The following is a 21,270-nucleotide window of genomic DNA, read 5'->3' as shown; positions in this document are numbered from 1 at the left end:
CAATCCCAAAAATAATTCTATTCATATATTAATATTGATAACCATGTGTGTATGTGTATATATCCCCATTCTATGTTATAAACACAAATTTTTAGTTGACATTATATTGAGGACATTTTTATGTCATTAAATATTATGCTTCAATATAATTTAAATGTCCACATTGTTTTTCATTTTTAAATATATGTACAACTCTCAGTGAACATATTGGGCATTACAGTTTTAGAAAGAAAAGTGTAAAGTGGCATTGGTAGTGGAGTTGGCAGTAGCACGTGTAGAATTACAATGCCTATTCTGTCACACGTGACCAGGTTTCCCATCCCAGATTGTTGAGGTAGGTTGTGAGATATAAGAATATACACGGAGGGAGTCAGCTTTAAGATGGGCGATATTTGTCATCCAAGAGAGATCCAACTGGCAGTTTTCTAGATTCAAACATAGGCAGAGGTACAAGTGATCCTAAGAGACAAGCTTTCCTCCTTGAATGTCTTTACAATAGTCACAAGGTCAGTGTAGTATTTATAACAACACCTTCACAAATCATAATGTATGAAAGACAGAGGTCCCATAAATATATTAAAATGGTTTAACCTCATAATAATCATGTAATTCAAATTAAAACTAAAATGTGATGCCACTTTTGACCTGTCAGATTAACAGAGTCAAATAAGAATCCTAATACCCAAGTTGGCAAATATGTAGGTACAAAAGCATACTCACAGATTACCGCATATGGGTAATTTAAGCAGAGGTCAAGGGTCATTGGACTTGTGACTTAACCTTTGAGCCTAAATGCTAATAAAGATGCAACTATAGAAATCATGTGTTTCTCTGCCCCAAATACCCAGGACCAGGTGGTTGGGGTGCAGCTAATCGGCTAGATTACTCTTATGATGACTTCTTGGACTCTGTGCAAGAAACACCTGCAGGTGCTGACAAAGCTAGATCTTCGCGGATTAAAAGAAGTGCCCCGTTAACTGACCATAAAGTTAAGTTAACTTTTAACATTACAGGTAAGAACAAACAGTCCATTTGAAAAAAAAACATAATATTATGTGAAATTCTTGGTTGCAGACCTATTCTTTTTTTAATCCTCACCCTAGGATTTGTTTTTATTGATTTTAGAGAGAGAGGAGGGGAGAAGAAGAGAGAGAGAGAACCATCAATTGGTTGCCGACCAGGGATCAAACCAATAACCCAAAACCTGGGTATGTGCCCTGATCAGGAATCGAACCCGTGACCTTTCGGTGTACAAGACAACGCTCCAACCAACTGAGCCACACTGGCCAGGGCAAGTTGCAGACCTATTTTTCAAATCTTCTGTTTGTTATTATCAGGAAATGATCCTGGAACTGAAAATTAGGGAGAACATGGTCACCTAAGTCTTGTGATATTTTTGCAAATCAGTTTCACAGATGTATGTTATGATTCTGACAGCAACCAACACCCTGCTTTGTTCTCATCTTGGCATGATGAACAAAGGCATGCTTTTAAAAAGCAAGAGCTTATAGAAATTTAATATGCTGTAATGAAGAACTCTGCTCAAAGGTGGTTCAGATCCAGAATGGGAACGAAGGATTAAAACAAACTGTATCGTTCTTAATATTACCCATGTACTAGTTGCTTTATAGGTAGTGGTAGAGTTTGAGGTTCTTTTCCTGGAATATTTTTAATATGCCCTTAAAAACTAACTACAAATGGCTTCCTGAAACCCCATGTGCGTGTTGTGTTTTATTCTGTGTTGTTTTTATCTCAGCTAGTGTGCCTTTACCTGATGAAAGAAATGACACTATTGAACTGCAAAATCAGCGACGACTCCTTAACACATTGGAGACCATCACAAATCACTTGAAAATGACCCTTGATAAGGAGCCCATGTATTCCTTCCAGCTGGCATCTGAAATACTTGTAGCTGATAGCAATTCCTTAGAAACAGAAAAGGCTTTCCTCTTCTGCAGACCAGGCTCAGTGCTCAGAGGGCGGATGTGTGGTAAGACTTTCCCCTGCAATCAAAAATATTTGGTGTATATTGGGTTAAATGATATAGGTAGAGCGGTTTACAACTATATCGGGATATTGAAGTGAAACATGTTTTGCTGTTGTTGTGAGGTTGTTATTACTATTTTGTTTCAAAGGTCTAACTAACCACTATTGATTAGGACAAGAAAACTATTTTAATGAGGAACTCAAATATCAGTTTTATCCATAGATCTTTAGACCTCACAGCTTTCAGCAGCAGCTCCAATAATAATAACTAATAGTTTTTTACCACTTCTCTATGCTGGCTGAACAGGATTAAACCTCTCATGTTTAATGTTGTTTAGCAGCTCTGTGAGGTGCCATTATGATTAAGCACACTTTACAGGTGAGAAAACAGAAGCCAGGGAGGCTAAGAACCAGCCCAGTAAGTCTAAACCCATTAAAACAATAGGTGGTGTCACTAAGATTCCCACTCGGGCAGCCAACACCAAATGCACATGGCACAAAAATAACCATTTTAAAGTGTACAGCTCAATGGTACATTGACAATGTTGCTGAACCATCACCTCTCTCATAATTTCCAAACATTTTCATTACCCCCAAAGGAGACCCCACACCTATTAAGCAGTCACTCCCCATTCTCCTTCCCCCCAGTCCATTAACTTTTAACCCTTGTTCTAGACTACCACAATCTGGATCAATTCCAGCCTGTTTTCCAAATAAGTCACCATCTATAGATAGTGGAATCTCCTCTAACCAATCTCCTTAAACTCAACTGAATCAAATGACATGAGTCTTCTGTTAATCTCTCAGCAGTTGAGGGATCTTGGAAAACCTTCCTCAACAGTTCTTAGTGCTATTCCCAGAACTCAGTTGGGTTTTCCATAGTGAGATCAGTTTGGCCCAACAAAAGCACATTGAAATTGTCATTCTGAGCCTGCTCTCCCCCTCCCCCTGCCCCCCACCTTGTGAGTAAAAAGCAGAAATTGCCAAGAGCAGTGTCCACATTTCTCGATAAGGTCGTCAGATGACCTGTATCAGCATCACCTGCAGTACTTGTTGAAATGCATCGTGACTTGGGCTCCATCACAGAACTAATGCCTCTGGATCTTTGGGAGACTTAGAATCTGCATTTTTAGTAAGTTCCCAGGATATTCTTACACACTTTAACACCTCAGAATCACCTAGGTCCTAGTTTCAAGTGTCCTCCCTATAAGAATACTTCCTTTGCTAGGAGTCTTTCAGTGAGGTTGATGTTCTACTTTGGTCTCAGAAATTCAGAATCACTCCAAGCATGGCAAATAATAGATCAAATCTTCTAGGAAGTAAGGTCCTAAAATTTGCCTTTTTCCTTGGGGTCATGGCTCTGAGGATGCCTCAGACTTTCCTCCCATTGGCAGTTATTCTTGCAGTCAGAGGCAAGGGTCTACTTAACTCACCCATGCTGTTTTCTACTATATTCAGAGTTTCCTGTTTATTTTCTCTTTAGTCAAATGCCCTGTGGGAACCTATTATTCTCTGAATCGGTATGGCTGTGAAAGCTGCTTGATGGGATCGTATCAAGATGAAGAAGGGCAACTTGAGTGCAAACTCTGTCCAAATGGGACTAACACTGAATATCTCCATTCAAGAAACATCTTGGAATGTAAAGGTAGAGGCTACGTGCACATTTTGAACAGAAGAAGCCTGAATTTTGTCTCCAGTTATGGAATCTAAATGGCAAATAGGATTAAATAAGAGCATCACTGAAAGCCGTTGCTTTAATTTTTCTTTCTCTTAATTATAAAATACTAGAGGCCCAGTGCACGGATTCATGCATCAGTGGGGTCCCTTGGCCTGGCCTACAGGGATCAGGCTGAAACCGGCTCTCCGACATCCCCTGAGGGGTCCCAGATTGCAAGAGGGCACAGGCCAGGCCAAGGGACCCCACCTGTGCATGATCGGGCCAGGGAGGGACCGTGGGAGGGCTCCAGGGCATATCTGGCCTGTCTTGCCCAGTCCCAATCGGCTGGACCCCAGCAGCAAGCTAACCTGTCGGTCGGAGCGTTTGCCCCCTGGTGGCCAGTGCGCATCATAGTGACTGGTTGAACAGTCCAATGGTCGGAAATTAGCATATTAGGCTTTTATTATATAGGATTACCTTAATGTTTCCCATACTTTAAAGGAGTCTATTTATCTTTTCTTTTGGAACATTCTATTGCTCTAAGTTAAACTCCACTCTAAGTCAATAATTTCAATCCACATTCATCAGCTACCCTGTATTTTTTTTTATTGAATCTCACTTGAATTGGTAGGAAGGACTTTGATAACACTTAACAATCATTAGGTTGCTTTTCTTGTTAGAACAGCATTTGACTTGATGGGATCCATTCTCCAATTTACTTGGAAATTCATAACTACAGATACATATGCATATATTCTTGCTACTAAATAAGACATTCAATATTTTCAAAATATTTACTGTTATTCTCAGTGAACATTTTTAACGAGACATTTTGTTTCATAATTGAAGTTATAGTAAGACACACCTAAAAAAAGGAGTTTGAAAATTGGGCCTCTTTGCTCTTCTTACAAGTGCAGGTGTGGATATATACTGGCAAATATAAACTCCAGAGCAGCGCTGGGTGACTGGAAGTACACAAAACACGCTAGCAGTCCTGAGAGTGAGAGTCATGTGCAGGACAAGGGCAAAGGGAAAGGACAGCACCTGGATGGAGTCAGGGAGTCTAACCCTGACTCCTCTACTACAAAACCACTGCGATGAATTTTAGAATGTTGCTTAACTAACCTCGCTGGGCCTGGTGCTAAGACTATTTTCTACTTTGTACTCCTCCAGCTCTCCAATGAAGCAGTGTCTGTTGGTAGGAGGTGGGAGGGCCAGCTCTTAACTAGAGCAACAAAGGTGCCAGATTAGTTATGAGGCTCTAGCCCAATTTGGGGTTTTGTTTCTGTCACTCAAGAGAGCAGTGGACAAGCTGAGAACTTGTACAAGAACAGATCCCCCCATGCTAACTTGTTCTCATAATAGTGACTTTCTGAGATACAGATTTTGAACTTCACTCAAAAACTACTTACTGACACCTTCTCCGTGTCAAACACTGTGCTGGGTAATACCGGAAGTAACTGGAAATGAGTTAAGACTTACTAGTATACAGAAGCATGAGGAAGACTAAAATACATTGTGTATGCCTGGAGTTCCTGTACTTCATTCTGTCCTCAGTAGATTAAAATGAAGAAAACCCTATCCTACGCAGTGCTAGTGTTTTACAGCTTAATGTCATTGGTATTAACCATATTACTTTTTCCTTTTTAGCTCTTTGTAAACAAGGCACCTACTCATCAAATGGGCTGGAGACTTGTGAATCGTGTCCACTGGGCAGTTATCAGCCAGCCGTTGGTGCCAGGAGCTGCCTCTCATGTCCAAAAAACACTTCAACTGTGAAGAGAGGAGCCGTGGACATTTCTGCTTGTGGAGGTTATCAAAGCCTTAGACATTGATATTTCTTCAAACCTACTAGGTTCCATGCAAAACCAAATGTCTACTGTATGAAAAGAATGTAAATAACTGTCCCTTTTATGCAGCCAGCCAATATGAACAATAAACACCGGCAGAATAAGCACTGTGCTAGTGCTGTTAGGAATGCAAAGAAATACGAGACTTGACCCTAAACTCAACAGTGACAAACGTGTGGCTTCCTGAGATGGTAGAAATACATCTCAGCGAGGAACTGTGTTTCCTCATTTATAAAATGAAGTCCTGTCCAATGTTCCTTGAAACTCTAAAAATATATTCTATGGATTATGGCATTTCATTCCCTGCAATGGGAAGATTTTCATGAGCAGTTATCTGGCTACACACAAAAATATATCAGCACATTTACATCCGTATTTTAAAAATACTGAAGTCCAATCTCTATCCTCAGACATTCTGATTTAATTTGTCTGGTTTTCTTTCTCTTTTTTTTTTTTTAAGTTTCCCCAGGTGATTCTAAAACAACAGGAAAAGTTGAGTACAACACTAATTTTGATTTTCAGGTATTAGCATGGAGGGCTCGTTGAGGCAGTTTCTAATTTAGCGGGTCTAGTGTGGGCCTGCATTTCTAACTGGTTCTGCAGTGAAACTGATTCTATTTGGTCCAGGGAGAGCATGTTGAGAGCCACTGGTTTAAATATAAATAAAAAGATTAGAGTTTCAATTTTCAAATAGTTTTAACATCCATATCGAGTACAGATTTCCAGCTGTGTAAAAACTGGAAGACAAAAACAGAAATAAAAGATGAAAATTTAGGATGACTGTGAAAACTAGAAATGAAGTCAAGGTCAGTCTATGTCCAGATATTCCAAAAACTGCAACTACTTTGCAAAATCAGTGGAACTGGATTAAAAATAAAAAGGTTTTGTCCTCCCTCTGATACATCAGAACAAAACAAGCATGCCTTTTTAAAAAGTTGCAAAGTGACTTTTTTAAAAAAATTGTTTATTCTCCTCATTCTCTACATCCTTATTTTAAAACCTACAGTCTGTGGCAATCTAAAAATTAAAAAGCTGTTCCCTTATTAAATAGGTGATATTTTTAAGAAGCCAATCCGCTGGTTTCCCATTTCTCTCAAGTGGTACATGCACACACACACCTTCCACCCTCGCTGCATGCTAGTCATATATACATACATCTCCATTTAATTAGAGACGGAGACTCCTAGAAAGCAACTGCTTAGGTTACGAGGACCTTTGAGTGTAGTAGTGGCCAAGGAAGTCTCCAGCATTTCATCTTGGGAGATAATAGTCCTCATAAGTTGAGTGCCACAGGAAAAACATACTGTAGGTTTTTATATGCTCCATCCATTAAAATTATCTCAGTCTAGTAGGATCACTGTGGATGAGTCTGTTAGACCTGAGGAATGGGGCGAATAGTGTTCATCAATTTAATGTTTCACTGAAGAGTTGAGAATTTAACTAGGAACTAATTGAAACTCATAAACCATGTCTGTTGTGTAATACCAGCTTTGGATTTTTTTTATTTAAATAAAAGTCAAATAAGACTTCACATTATGGTTGAAACAGATCTAAAAGAGACTCTTATTTTGTCAGTATACAAACTAGTTTGGGGAGAAAGTCTGCAGTAAAAAAATTCTCTCTCCCTTTCTCTAACCACAAAAGCAACTAGGATTTTTACAGTGAAACAAGTTCGCATTTGACAACTTTATTTTTTCTTTAGCTTTCCAAAAAAGCCTTGGGGTTTGTCTAATACCAAATTATTACAATTAAGCGATTATAATTTCCAGAAAGTCTCCAAACTTCTGGTAACTGGCCTATTTCTCCTAATATTCCTAGCACGAGTTTAACCACATTCTGTTTGTCATGAGTGAGAATTGGAAATGACAGAACTCAACACTCTCTCCTGCGGTGCTGGATAAACACCATTTTACTTTAAAATTAAATTTGTAGGAGTTCTAAAACGGTCCCATATATATTTTCTATTTTTCAGTACATTCTCTTTCCTTTCTCTTATTTTCTTTCTCCCTCCCTTCCTTTTTTATTTTTTTCCTTTTTCTTTATTTGCTTTCTTTCTTGATTGATTGATTTTATGGGCATGTTGTACAGTTTACCTTATTTTTTCTAAGATATTACTTTCTGCATTCTTTAGTATGCTGAACTTACAATATCTTTCACCAATATAGCAATTATATTTCAGTATATTATTATGTTAAAGTAATATTACTTGCTTTATACATTTCATTTTTTATCATTTCTTAGGCTAGTAAATATTCTTGGTGTGATTACAACAGTCTGAATTTTTTTCATTTTTTAAAATGATTTTTAGCTGAAGGATAAACCCCCCACATACGATTTTTTAGGTGGTGGTGTGTGTACACATGGTCCCTTAGGAGAAGGGACAGGATGACAACACTTCTTACCCTCATCCTCGAGGAGAAAGTTTAAAGGAGACTCAGAATGGGAGTAGAATATTTCACATCAGCATTATTTATAATAGCAACCAAACAGAATCAACTTAAATGTCCAATAGTAGACGAAATGTTAGATCAGTGATGGTCTATCAATGTAATCTTTTTCATTTATTCAAAACCCTGTTATTTAATAATTTGGCAAATAATTTGGGAAATACATATGATATAATGTAAAATAGAAAAATCAGAATATAATATTATATGCCAATTCTAATTTTTATTGAGTTAATAACATTCAACACAGAGCAGATTGACATAAATACAATAACTCCCTAGTGTATTGTTAAAGACAGGAAGGAAAAACAAAACATTTATCTGGGTGATAGAATAGTCTGGGCAGTAAATATACACAAGAAAAATGTATTAGCAATTCAGTGGCTTTCTTACAACCAAAGGTTAATGCATTTCTTTTCAATGTAGGCAGCGTTACTTCACTGCACAAATGGTTTGTTTTTACCTTTACAGTACCTTGTCCACTAGGAGAATTCTCTCGCTCTGGGTTAATGCCCTGTCATCCTTGTCCTCAAGACTACTACCAACCCGATGCAGGGAAGTCCTTCTGCTTGGCTTGTCCCTTTTACGGAACTACAACCTTCGCTGGTGCCACATCCATCACAGATTGCTCTAGTAAGATCCTCTATTTTATTTCTACATAATCCTGTGTCCGGGATTTTTGCTTGTCTGTGATAGCTTCAGTTCTGAATATTAACATTTTCAGTGGATTTTGGTGTCTAGACTTGTTAAATTGTCCTTTTGTTGTCTTTTTTATGACAGTGACTCAAAGATTCTTAATTTGGGAATTTTGATAACTTCCAATTTCTTTCTAAGGGTCTAGAATTTAATGACATATCCCATCCATCTCTGTACTTTCTTTTTTAATATTACTAAAACAAAATATATGTGGCTTTGTCTACTCTGAGAACCTGAATCTTTTTTTAAATATATTTTTATTTCAGAGAGAAAGGGAAAGGGAGAGAGAAATAGAAACATCAATGATGAGAGAGAATCATTGATCAGCTGCCTCCTGCATAACCCATATTGGGGATTGAGCCCACAACCCAGGCATGTGTCCTGACCCGGAATTGAACCGTGACCTCCTGGTTCATAGGTCAATGCTCGACCACTGAGCCATGCCAGCCGGGCAAGAACTAGAGTCTTGACCATCTTACCTTATAATAGACAAATATGCAAATTGACCGCATCTTCGCTACGCCCAAGCCACGCCCACCAACCAAGCCACGCCCATCAACCACGCCCACCAGGAAACCGTTGCAGGGAAGCACCTGCTCCGATCACAGGAGCCAGCTGAACCCGCTCCTGCGATCGGGTCGCAGGGACGCTGGGGTGCGGGCGGGGCCCAAGGCCCGGGAAGCCGCCCGGGGCTTTCCGGGCCTTGGGCGCCAGCCGGGTGCGTGCTCCGATCGCAGGAGCGAGCCGACCTGGGGGGTCGGCTCGCTCCTGCGATCGGGTCGCAGGGACGCTGGGGTGCAGTTTTCACCTGCACCAGTTTTCTGCCGGCACCGGGACCCTGAAAGAAGGTAGAAGGCGGTGGCCACAGCCAAGGCCTGGGTCCCCGGTGCCGGCAGAAAACTGGTGCAGGCAGCCAGGTGAATGAAGGTCTATTGCACGAATCTTCGTGCAAATGGGCTACTAGTAGTACTTAAATAGAGTCTACATATTGGCAAGATCTACCACACAACAGTATGTTTCTCTAATGTTTTCCTATTAATTTCATCAGGTTTTGGTTCAACTTTCTCAGCAGCAGAGGAAAGTATAGTGCCCCAACCTTCTCCAGGACATATCAAAAAGAAGTATGAAGTTGGCAGTCAGGCAAGTCCATTTTCTATGTATAAAATTTTCTCTAGTGGGATGTTTGGAAAACAATTTGTCATTATACATGCCACACAGAGGAAAATTATCAGAGTTGAAACTTTAAGTAATAAAGACTCATAAATATTATCCATGAGTAATTGTATTTGTGACTTCTGATAAGAACTTTCCAAAAATTTAGTATCAGAAGTACCAAGTACCAAAAATGGAATTTTTTCCAAGCAAATTTTAGTATAGAGAATGTATATATATGGGGAGCCTTTTGGCTCACTAATAATTAACTTACCATAAGCATAACCTATCATTTGAGTAAGGGCATTTGTATTAGCCAAAGGCCTTTTCTGATTGGCAGGAAGAGTTAGTGAACTTTCATGAAAATTATTTAAAATCTTTTTGTCTGCAAAAAAAATCATTTGTTGGAGAACGGCCTGGGTTTTAAAAAAATTAAGCATAACTCATGAACATAACTAAATTAATTGTTCAGCCATTACTCTGAATTAACCCTGCCTAATGTCATGATAAATTCCTTGGCTCTAAGTATTTTTAAGGAGGATAATAAGGTTTTATTTCTTATTTCAACTTCCTACAGCCTCATCCAAACATACTGATTTGTAAGGGCTTCATAAATCATATTTGAAGCTAAGCTTAGTGGACACTGATTTTGTAAGGACTTCTAGAGCTGGAGCCATCAACCCTAGAGACATATAAGAATCCACTGGTCAACTTTTAAAAATAATGATGCACAACTCCCACTCCCAGAGATCCTGATTTAGCCGGTCTGGGTCGGGGCACTTATCCTCAGCATACTTTTAAAATACCTCAATGGATGCTAATGTGCAGCCAGCATTTAGAAACACTGTTTGGTTTACCGGAACATCACCAACATATATGCAGACCATTTAGCTTGAGTGAACTCACCTGAAGTCAGGAATCAGCTGTCTAATGTTGCAAACCTTCTAACTCCCTAGTCAGGATCTCTTTGAAATGAATCGAGTGTTTTGTCTCTGATCGATTTCTTTTCTGTCAAGGGCAGGTTTTCCACGAATGCTTCTTAAACCCCTGCCACAACAGTGGAACCTGCCAACAACTTGGGCATGGTTATGTCTGTCTCTGTTCACCTGGATATACAGGTAAATACAGGAATGCAAATTTTAATGTGTTTTTCATAATATGAAATGATTGTGACTTGCAGTATCAAACTTTGGAACATTAAAAATAAACCCTGTAAGATACATTAGGCTGTATCAATGCATAAAAACTTAAACAAGATAAACTAATAGGTGAAAAAACATATACATATCTTACAAATGACAGTTTTCTTTGCACATTTTGGAAGAAGAATAAAGAATTATATTTTCACCCTGACCGGTTTGGCTCAGTGGATAAAGCGTCGGCCTGCGGACTGAAAGGTCCCAGGTTCAATTCTCGTCAAGGGCATGTACCTTGGTTGCGGTCACATCCCCAGTAGAGGGTGTGCAGGAGGCAGCTGATCGATGTTTCTCTCTCATTGATGTCTCTAACTCTCTATCTCTTTCCCTTCCTCTCTGTAAAAAATCAATAAAATATTAAAATATATTTTTTTAAAAAGAATTATATTTTCGATGAAAAAGTCTCATTATATCTTACAATTTAAATTGGAATAGAGTTCCAAGGTTTCATTCTAACACAAAATGCATGATACTCAACACAGAGCTAATTGTCCAGCATAAACATCTTAAACAAACTCTAGTTTCCCTCATTTGCTTCACCCTAGTGGACATTCTTGTGAATAACTATGGTTTGTTGCTTTGTTTCTCTTTCCGGAAATTGTGCTTAGAAAAACAATATGGCTTTGGACTTGATTATGTAGGAATTATGTAAGAATTACGTTTTCTTGCAATTTGGTTCTCTTTCTGGCTCAGTCCTGAAACATCATTTTTTATGGGAAATAAACAATATCCTACAATTGCAATTTATTTAAAATCATGTTTTCTTCTAGAAATTAAGTTATGAGTGGGAATGCAAATTGTTATAGCCACAGCCATCTTTCTGAATTTTGTCCAACCAACATAAAACCTTTTTAATGAGAAAAATATCCAAATAAAAGAATTTACCACAAAAATAAACAAAAGGAAAGTTGGAAAACAAAATATAGTCCAAGGCTATCAAGAGTATTGGCATTCTACTTACCATAGCTTGCTTGTGTGTGCCCGTCTTAATTTTTATTTAAAAAATTTTCCGGACATTTTATAAGAAATAATGGATCTTTTCCTAGAATTGTATAGATGAGTAATGGTTGAGAAAGGTCATACTATAGGACAGTGGTTCTCAAACATTGATGTGCATCAGAATCATCTGGAGGGCTTGAGAAAACAGATTTCTACACCACTACCCCAGACTCTCTGGTTCAGTAGCTCTGGGGAAGGTCTGAGAATTTGCATTTCTACCAAGTCCCAGGTTATGCTGATGCTGTTGATCCAGGGGCCACACTTTGAGACCCTGTGGTAGAGAGGAAGACATGGTTTCCAGCATAGATTGCCTATCTGCACTCTGTAGGAAGATGCAGTACCACTCGGGCACTTGGCATGTGAGTTGAGTTCTGGTAGGATTTAGCTCCACCTCTACCCTTCAGCCAAGTGACCTGGTAGCAGGTATATTTGACTTTATATTTTCCACTTTAAAATTAACCAAATTCCTGGCTCCATTTTGTGAGTCCAGGTTTTCCTCCCCTCCCAGTACTTCTGTTAGTAACTTGAGATAGTTTGCTATCTTTTATATATCCTTCTAAGGATATCTTAAATCTGTTTAGAAAGAGGCAGTACCTTCATTAAATACTTACCTAGATGGTAACACTTAATGAGTACTGGCCTTTTCTTTTCCACCACCACTGTCCATAAATTCAGATTATGGGGATAAATACCTTTTAATGATCCTGACTCTACTTTTCTTACTCCCTCCCTCTGATTGTCCTTCAGTGTTTGGTTTGCATTTTAGGCTCAAAGTGTGAAACAGACATTGATGAATGCAGCTCACTGCCATGCCTCAACAATGGAATTTGTAAAGACCAAGTAGGGGGATTCATTTGTGAATGTCCATCTGGTTACACAGGTAAGGGGAGAGTTTTTTGTTTTCACATTAAACCTTGGAATCATTGACATTTCATTGCTGAAAATCAAAACCATAATGAGACATCACCTCACACCTGTTAGAGTGGCTTTTATCAAAAGATAGATAACAGTGTTGGCAAGGACATGAAGAAAAGGAAGCCCTCATGCACTGGTGGTGGGAATGCAAATTGTTATAGCCACAGCCATTATGGAAAACAGTATGGAGATCCCTCAAAAAGTTAAAAGTAGAACTACCATATGATCCAGCAATTTCACTTCCGGGTATCTATCCAAGGAAATGAAGTAACTGTGCCAAAGTGCTGTCTGCAGCCCTGTGTTCACTGTAGCATGGTTCACAATAGCCAAAATGTGGAAACAACAGACGTGTATATCAAGGGATGGAGGGATAAAGTAAATGTAGTAGATGTAGATACATCTTTGTGGGCACTATCTAAGTGAGATAAGTCAGACAGAGAAAGACCTATGACCTCACTTCTATGGAATCTTAATTTAAAATGCCAAACTCAATCTGTTCTCCCACCGCCCCAATGCGGGTCCAAGCAGCTTGGACAGTGGGAGAAATGGCAACAGCCAGGCCACTCAGGTTCTGAAAGGCTCTCGATGCCAAGCAGCCTGCAGGCACTGGGCATACACCTGCCCTGCTGCCAGGGTGCCCAAGGGGAAGGTCAGCTCCAGTACCGAGGGGCAGTGAAGGAGGAGCCCAAAAGGAGATCAGGAAGGTTGTCAGCTAACCCTGCTTCTTCAAAAGTGGAAGGGAGGCCAGAAAAAGCAGCAGGAACGATAAAGACAAAAAAGTACAAACAAAGGGAAAAGGGGAGCAAGGGGAAAGCAGGCCGAAGCGGCTAACCAGGAACCTGAAGAAGATCCACCTGCTGAAAACAGAAGCAAAAACCAAGGGAGTGCAGCCTCGGATAAAGCAGGAGAGAAAGAAGCCAAGTCTGATCAATGTCATGTACCATGTCTCATCAGTAGTCCCTATCCCCCTTGTTGTATAATCCACAGGAATATTTTTAGCAACTATTTGGGAAACACGTTTTTTAGTAGCTCTAGAAACCTTTTTTAGAAGGGAATTCCAGTTCATTCCATTTTTTGAAGTGTAAATGTTTTGTAAGAGGTGAAATTATTTACTGGTTGTCTATTTTTTTTTTTTTTTGTACAACCAGAAAACAGTGGGATATTGAACATGGGAGGCTTTGATTGTCTTGGACATCAGCTTAACCTTCCATAGATGGGGGTAGTTTTTTATCCTTAATACCTATCAGTTTAAATGGCAATTTGAGATTAGTTGAGCACTTCACTTGTCTTTAACATTTTAAACTACTTCCATTCTCATGCTTTTTGTAGAATTGTTTCCTAAATAAACCACCCTTGACCTTGGCTCTCCCCATTAGAATTTTCTGCAACATCTTTGGTAGTCCAGTTTCCCTAGTAACGTTGTTAATGTGCTGTGAAAGATTGAAAGTTTGATTATGTATATATGATATTAAATTGTGAATTAGTGGGACTTTGATGTAACAGCATATCAGCATTTGAAGATATTGGTACTTGATATTCTATTAAGGAAAATTAGCCTCCAAATTTTAAGCTGGAAAGTCACTGGGCTAACTGTGTAGAAAATAATCACAACTATACAACTTTAGGTCTTTGGTACATATATTAAGAATTGTGTATAAATTGAAATGTCTGTGTACTTATCCTCAAAACAACCAATAAAATATTAATTAATTAAGAAAGAAAAAAGCCAAACTCATAGAAACAGAGTGGAATGGTGTTTGCTGGGGTTAGTGGGTGGGAGTATTGAGTCTGTGTTACTTAAGGGTATAAACTTGCAACTAGTAGGTAAATAAATCATGTTAAAGATTCAAGGGATAAACTCAAAAAAGGGTGAACAACTAGCTAACAATATGATAAAGTTTAAAACAAAGTCACATTTATCTACTTAACTAAAAATAGCTAGATATTTATGGTTGTCATTTTCCATTGCATCCTGAAAATATCAGATTTCTTGCTAGTAAAGTTTTGCAGTTCACACAATAAAAGAAAATGTTTTAATTCAATATATTTGGCAAAGAGCAAAATTTTTTACAAACACATTAGCCATGATTTCCAATTATTCTGCTTTATTCCTGAACGACTCACTTGGGAAGTATTAGTCTTAAACTTCTCCAGCTCAGATATTTATGATTCTTTGCAGGTCCACTCTGTGAAGAAAATATAAATGAGTGCAGCTCCAGTCCCTGTCTAAATAAAGGCGTCTGCGTGGATGGTGTGGCTGGCTATCGCTGCGCATGTGTGAAAGGATACATAGGTAGGATGTTTCCATTCTTCCTGCATTGTCTTAAAGTCCTATAAAGCACCACAAATTATTACATTTACTAACATTATATATGTTAATTTTCTGATTTTTTAAAGGTGTCATGATTATATAAGAGAAAGTCCCTTTTTTGCCATGAAAGCCCTTATTTTTGAGAAAATTCTGAGGCATTTAGAGGTAACATGGCATCACATCTGCAATTTACTCCTAAACAGTTCAGAAAAAAAATAATGTCTTTGTGTATTTGTAAAGAAAGACAGAGACATAGACAGAGAAAGAGAGAGAGAAGATAAGAGTTTATATGGTAAGACAAGTATTCAAGAAGGAACTGGAGATAAAGCATAGAAGATTATATTGAAATGGATGCTAAATAATATGGTTAAATATATAATTGATAAAGAGGAAGTCCAAAAAATGGACAATGAAGAAAAGAGGCAATGTCAAAGAAACAGAGGTCATTTTTTAACTAAATGTGCTAGTTTTACTTTTTAACATTATTAAAAAACTAGAGGCCCGGTGCACAAAATTTGTGCATGGTTTGGGGGGGTTCCCTCAGCCCGGCCTGCAATGACGCAAGCATTCCATGCCCAGCCTGGCCAGGCCGCGCCCCCCACCCTCCCCACCAGCCGCTCTGTGCCCGCTGCCCAGAGGCCCTCTGTGGCCAGGGTGAAACACTTGCCTTGTCGCCATGGCGACAAAGCAAGCATTCCGTCAGGCCACACACGCTGCCTGCTCTCAGAGGCCACCCCCTCCCCTGGGACTGGGAGACTCCTGCGGGGCTGAGAGGACTGGGCGCCGCCATCTTGTGGCTATGGGTGCCACCATCTTTGTGACGGAGTGATGGTCAATTTGCATATTCCCTCTTTGTTAGATAGGATAGCTTACTATTTTTAAAAATATTTTTTTTTATTGATTTCAGAGAGGAAGGGGAAGGGAAAGAGAGATGGAAACATCAACAATTAAAGAGAAGCATTGATTGGCTGCCTCCTGCACACCCAGTACTGGGGATGGAGCCCAAAACCTGGGAATGTGCCCTGACCGGGAATCAAACCATGACCTTCTGGTTCATAGATTGATGCTCAACCACTGAGCCATACCAGCCAGGCTAGTTTTACTTTTTAACATTATCTCAAGTAGATGTCTACTACTGATGTTAGTTTCAGAAAGACATAAGGTAAAAAGAGTAGATTATCAAAAACGCAGTCCTAAATGACTTAGAAAAGCCAGAGCTCATTAAGGAATGAATCTCAAACCAGTTTGATAGGCAGTCGCTCTGCAGCCTCCCTTTAGAAGCAGCATCTTCCAAGTCAACATTTGGATCACAGTCCTCCCAAGGGATTAACACTGGGCTCTTTCTCCTCCTCACCATCCCCAGGCCTGCACTGTGAAACAGAAGTCAATGAATGCCAATCAAGCCCATGCTTAAATAATGCAGTCTGTGAAGATCAGGTTGGGAGGTTCTTGTGCAAATGCCCACCTGGATTTTGGGGTACCCGGTGTGAAAAAAACATGGATGAGTGTCTCAGTCAACCATGCAAAAATGGAGCTACTTGTAAAGATGGTGTCAATAGTTTCAGGTATAAGACTAAGTCTGGTTCTTTCTACTATTTTTATTTACTTAATTGTTCAGTCATTATGTAGTCTTTATGGAGTATTATTCTTGAGTCCCAGGTCAGCTATTCCCAAATTCTACCCCAAGAATAGGCTACAGTAGAATCTCCCCACCACCTGCGATTCTGATTCACTAAGTCTGGCATAGAGGATATAATTTTAAAATAGGCAAACTATATGATTTAAATTTCCCAATCATTGTGGTGCTCAGCTGCATTTGGGAACTGCTGTTTTATATAGTCATCTCTCCATAGCCATGGGGAATTGGTTCCAGGACTCCCAGGGATGCTCAAGTCCCTTATATAAAACTAGAGGCCTGGTGCACGAAATTCAGCCCGGCCTGCACCCTCTTCAATCTGAGACCCTTTGGGGGATGTCCGATCGGGCCTAAACCGGCAGTCAGACATCTCTCTCACAATCTGGGACTGCTGGCTGCTAACTGTTCGCCTGCCTGCCTGCCTGCCTGCCTGATTGCCCCTAACCACTCTGCCTGCTTGCCTGATAACCCCTAACCACTCTGCCTGCCTGCCTGATGCCCCTAACTGCTCCCCTGCTGACCTGGTCACCCCTAACTGCTCTCCCCTGCTGGCCTGGTCACCCCTAACTGCTCTCCCCTGCCAGCCTGGTCGCCACTAACTGCTCTCCCCTGATGGCCTGGTCGCCCCTAACTGCTCTCCTCTGCAAGCCTGATTGCCCCTAACTGCCTCTGCCTCGGACCCCGCCACCGTGGCTTTGTCCAGAAGGACATCCAGAAGGATGTCCAGAAGACGTCCAGTCTAATTAGCATATTACCCTTTTATTAGTATAGATGGCCTAGTATTTGCATATAATCTACATACATCCTCCCATATACTTTAAATGGTCTCTAGATTATTTACAATACCCATTACAATGTAAATGCTATGGAAATAGTTGTTATACTGTATTGTTTAGGGAATAATGACAAGAAAACAGTCTGTACATGTTCAGTACAGATGCAACCATCAACCATCGAATGCCTAACTGCATAGTACATGTCAGCCACACATAATAATTTTGTGTAGAATAGTTTCCATGCATGATAGACTGAATCTACAGATGTGGAACCCATGGATACAGGCTGCCAGTGTACTTGGGAAGGCAATAAAAGATGAAAGAAAACACAATTACACAAGAAGCAAATACAGAAGCACTGGACTTTTAATATTTTTTTCCTAGAACATCTATGGGGAGAGAAACTCCCAGTGTGTGAATAATACTTCATCTTGATAAGAACTACCTCCTACTAAAACATTTCAAATAAATGTTGTATTAAATAAGTTTATTAGATGAACTAGCAAAAGTAACTAGCAGTTAAAGTTTTGATGTGGAGCATTTCAATTTTTATAGTCCTTGAGACACGTTATCATAAGTGGGAGACATCCATCCTCTACTGCCTTTCTGCAGCTGTTCTCATTGTTACATTTTGTTTTCCTTCAGGTGCCAGTGTGCAGCTGGCTTCACAGGACTGCACTGTGAACTGGACATCAACGAATGTCAGTCTAACCCGTGTAGCAATCAAGCCACCTGTGTGGATGAATTAAACTCATACAGTTGTAAATGTCAGCCGGGATTTTCAGGCAGCAGGTGTGAAACAGGTATATATGGATGTAGTATTAACAACAATACTAAAAATAGTGATATAACCCAATCAACTTTTACCTGCACCAAGCACCATCTATGTAAAAAACACTATAAGCATTGTTTAATTATTTAATCTTCAGAGCCATCTAATAAACTAGGTAATCTTATCTGCGATAGCACAGACGAGGATATAGAAACTTAGAGGTGTAAGGGGGAAATGAGAAAACTGAATTTAGGAGAACTCTTCACATTCTATAGGTTTAGAAGGGACACTTTGATAAGCTACTTGATTAAGGAGGTCACAGGCCATGGCCATATTTGAGAATCAATGCTAAACTGCTTGCTCGGGGCACTGCGGCCTTTTAACTGTAGGACTTTTGTTTTGAGTGAGGTATGTAGGATTGGGGCAGAGCTGAATTGGTCATGAACTAGGGAAGAGCCAGAGCCCTGAGTCTAGATGGAATGGTGCCCTTAAGTTAGTTGCCTCTCCTTCTCTCCTGCATCAGTTACTCCACTCTACTGGGTCATTCCCAACAGCATCCAGCCATGCTTTAGTGTCTCTCATCTTTAGTAACTCCCCAGTCCCACCTCTCCTTCCAACCACACCCTATATCTCTGTTCCTTTCACTACTGAGTATTTTTCCTATCTTAGATACTCACCAATTATTTTATTTAAAAGAATGTGTTTTATATTTTGTAAAGAATATATTTTTAATTTTGAAACCACTTCTCGGGTCATCCTATTTACTGCAGTGGCTGCTTTGACAGTAGCCCTGTGTACCTGCTGCTTACTTTAGAGCAGTGGTCGGCAAACTCATTAGTCAACAGAGCCAAATATCAACAGTACAACGATTGAAATCTCTTTTGAGAGCCAAATTTTTTAAACTTAAACTTCTTCTAACGCCACTTCTTCAAAATAGACTCGCCCAGGCCGTAGTATTTTGTGGAAGAGCCACACTCAAGGGGCCAAAGAGCCGCATGTGGCTCGCGAGCCGCAGTTTGCCGACCACAGCTTTAGACGATTGAAAAACGCCCTGCAAGCACACTTTTCTTATTTGTTGCAGAACAGTCTACGCGTTTTAACCTGGATTTTGAGGTTTCTGGTACCTATGGTTACGTCATCCTAGACGGTGTGCTTCCATCTCTCCATGCCATAACCTGCACATTCTGGATGAAATCCTCTGACATCAACAACTACGGAACGCCAATCTCCTACGCACTGGAGAATGGCAGCGACAATACCTTCCTCCTGACCGATTACAATGGGTGAGCAGAAATGGCAGGAAATCTTATCCCAGCACCAAGTTAGACCTCACACTGGGGACTGGGGAGCAGGGGAGTCAGGTGCCTCGGCAGGATAGCAGGGTGACAGTAACCAAAGGGAGCATATGGACAAGTTCTATAAGAGGGCAATTTTCGTGATAATACCTTATACATGTATTTTGTTACTTACTAAGCATCTTCTTGTTGTTTTACTAAGTACTGCTGTTTACTAAGTACATCATTTGATCTTCACAGTGTCCTGAGGAACTCATGCACATTTAACATATATTAAAACAGTTTCAAAGACTCTAAATGGTGTGCCTCAAATCTCACACTCTGGGAGTGGCGAAGTCAAGTCTCAGACGCTGACTTGTAGAGCCTTGCTCCTTCTTTTCCAAATCAGGGCCTCCAACTGTCAAGGGATATCAGCGACATTGCTGACCTATGAGAGACACGTATTGAGTGTGAAGCAGTCTACAAACTCGGGTGTGCAAGATGACATTTCTCTTTTCTTTTTGGATCAGTTAATTTCAATCACAGGGCCCCATCCCTCTGGGCTATCAGGCCCCTCAACCTCAGCTATTTCTCTCACTACTGAGTGGGTTCTCGCAGATTAATTCATAGAACCCAGAGTTTTTATAAAATCCACAGACCTGGACAAGACTCCCATCATTGGTCATCTGTCCACAGTACTAATCCCTGAGCTGTCCATTGCCTCAGCTCTGTGGTCCCTTCAGAACCACTGCTCTTCACCGCATGTGGGGTCCTTGGCGAGGCTGAGGTTTATACCTTCAATCTGGATAGATTCTGTGGTTCACTGCATGGCCTGTTCCTCTCAGACGCCTCCAAATTTGTGGCCTATTGCTACTGAGAAGGTTGCAAGCCTCAAAGACCCACTGAGCTCTCTTTCCAGAGGAAAACCAATATTATAAAAACATTATTTCATCATAAAGATCATGGAATAGGGGCTAAGAAGATGCCGAGACAGATATGTAATGAGTTCTTATCTTATCAGTTTCCCCTAATCTTTTCTTTTTCTCCATTTGCTTTTGAAAATATTTCACTTTAAACTGCTTATTATCTTTGACATTTCCCTAAGTGACGTGGTTGTTGGAACCCTCGTGTGTTGGTCACCTTTGTTTCATTCTAGTTATTCTTTTCTTTGGATCCACGTGCTTTGTCTGCCATGTGATAGTTTTGGCAATGGAGAGACAGACTTATTTTCTGAAGTTTATTCCTGATTTTAAGAACATACATCTAGAGGAAGACAACCATTCTATGCTTGTACAACTCTCATTCCTGGCATTTTATTTTTTAAAATATATCTTTATTGTTGAAAGTATTACAGATGTCTCCTTTTTATCCCCCCATTGACCCTCTCCACCTTGCCTCCACCCCCCAGCCTTCACCACACTATTGTCTGTGTCCATAGGCTATGCATATAGGCATATAAATTCTTTGGTTAATCTCTTCCTGCCTCCCCACCTTCCCTCTGAAATTTATCAGTCTGTTCCATGCTTCCATGTCTCTGGATCTATTTTGTTCATCAGTTTATCTTGTTTATTAGATTCCACATATGAGTGAGATCATGTAATAC

The 21,270-nt window shown here is 39.9% G+C and overlaps 1 protein-coding gene across 1 annotated transcript in view; it reads left to right on the top strand.

The window, feature by feature from the left end:
- SVEP1 (sushi, von Willebrand factor type A, EGF and pentraxin domain containing 1) overlaps positions 1-21,270 on the top strand; it is a 140,399-nt gene that overhangs the window by 66,759 nt on the left and 52,370 nt on the right. Inside the window, exons 15-26 of the mRNA XM_054726757.1 lie at positions 849-1,013; positions 1,757-1,990; positions 3,470-3,631; positions 5,294-5,455; positions 8,412-8,573; positions 9,685-9,771; positions 10,805-10,906; positions 12,750-12,863; positions 15,078-15,191; positions 16,573-16,774; positions 18,267-18,424; positions 19,475-19,676. Coding sequence (XP_054582732.1) covers positions 849-1,013; positions 1,757-1,990; positions 3,470-3,631; positions 5,294-5,455; positions 8,412-8,573; positions 9,685-9,771; positions 10,805-10,906; positions 12,750-12,863; positions 15,078-15,191; positions 16,573-16,774; positions 18,267-18,424; positions 19,475-19,676 — 1,864 coding nt within the window. The remainder of the gene's footprint in view (positions 1-848; positions 1,014-1,756; positions 1,991-3,469; positions 3,632-5,293; positions 5,456-8,411; positions 8,574-9,684; positions 9,772-10,804; positions 10,907-12,749; positions 12,864-15,077; positions 15,192-16,572; positions 16,775-18,266; positions 18,425-19,474; positions 19,677-21,270) is intronic.

The sequence above is a fragment of the Eptesicus fuscus genome, chromosome 15 (assembly GCF_027574615.1).
Source record: "Eptesicus fuscus isolate TK198812 chromosome 15, DD_ASM_mEF_20220401, whole genome shotgun sequence".
NCBI classification, from domain to species: Eukaryota; Metazoa; Chordata; class Mammalia; order Chiroptera; family Vespertilionidae; genus Eptesicus; species Eptesicus fuscus.
This window is presented reverse-complemented; position numbering and strand designations above follow the sequence as displayed.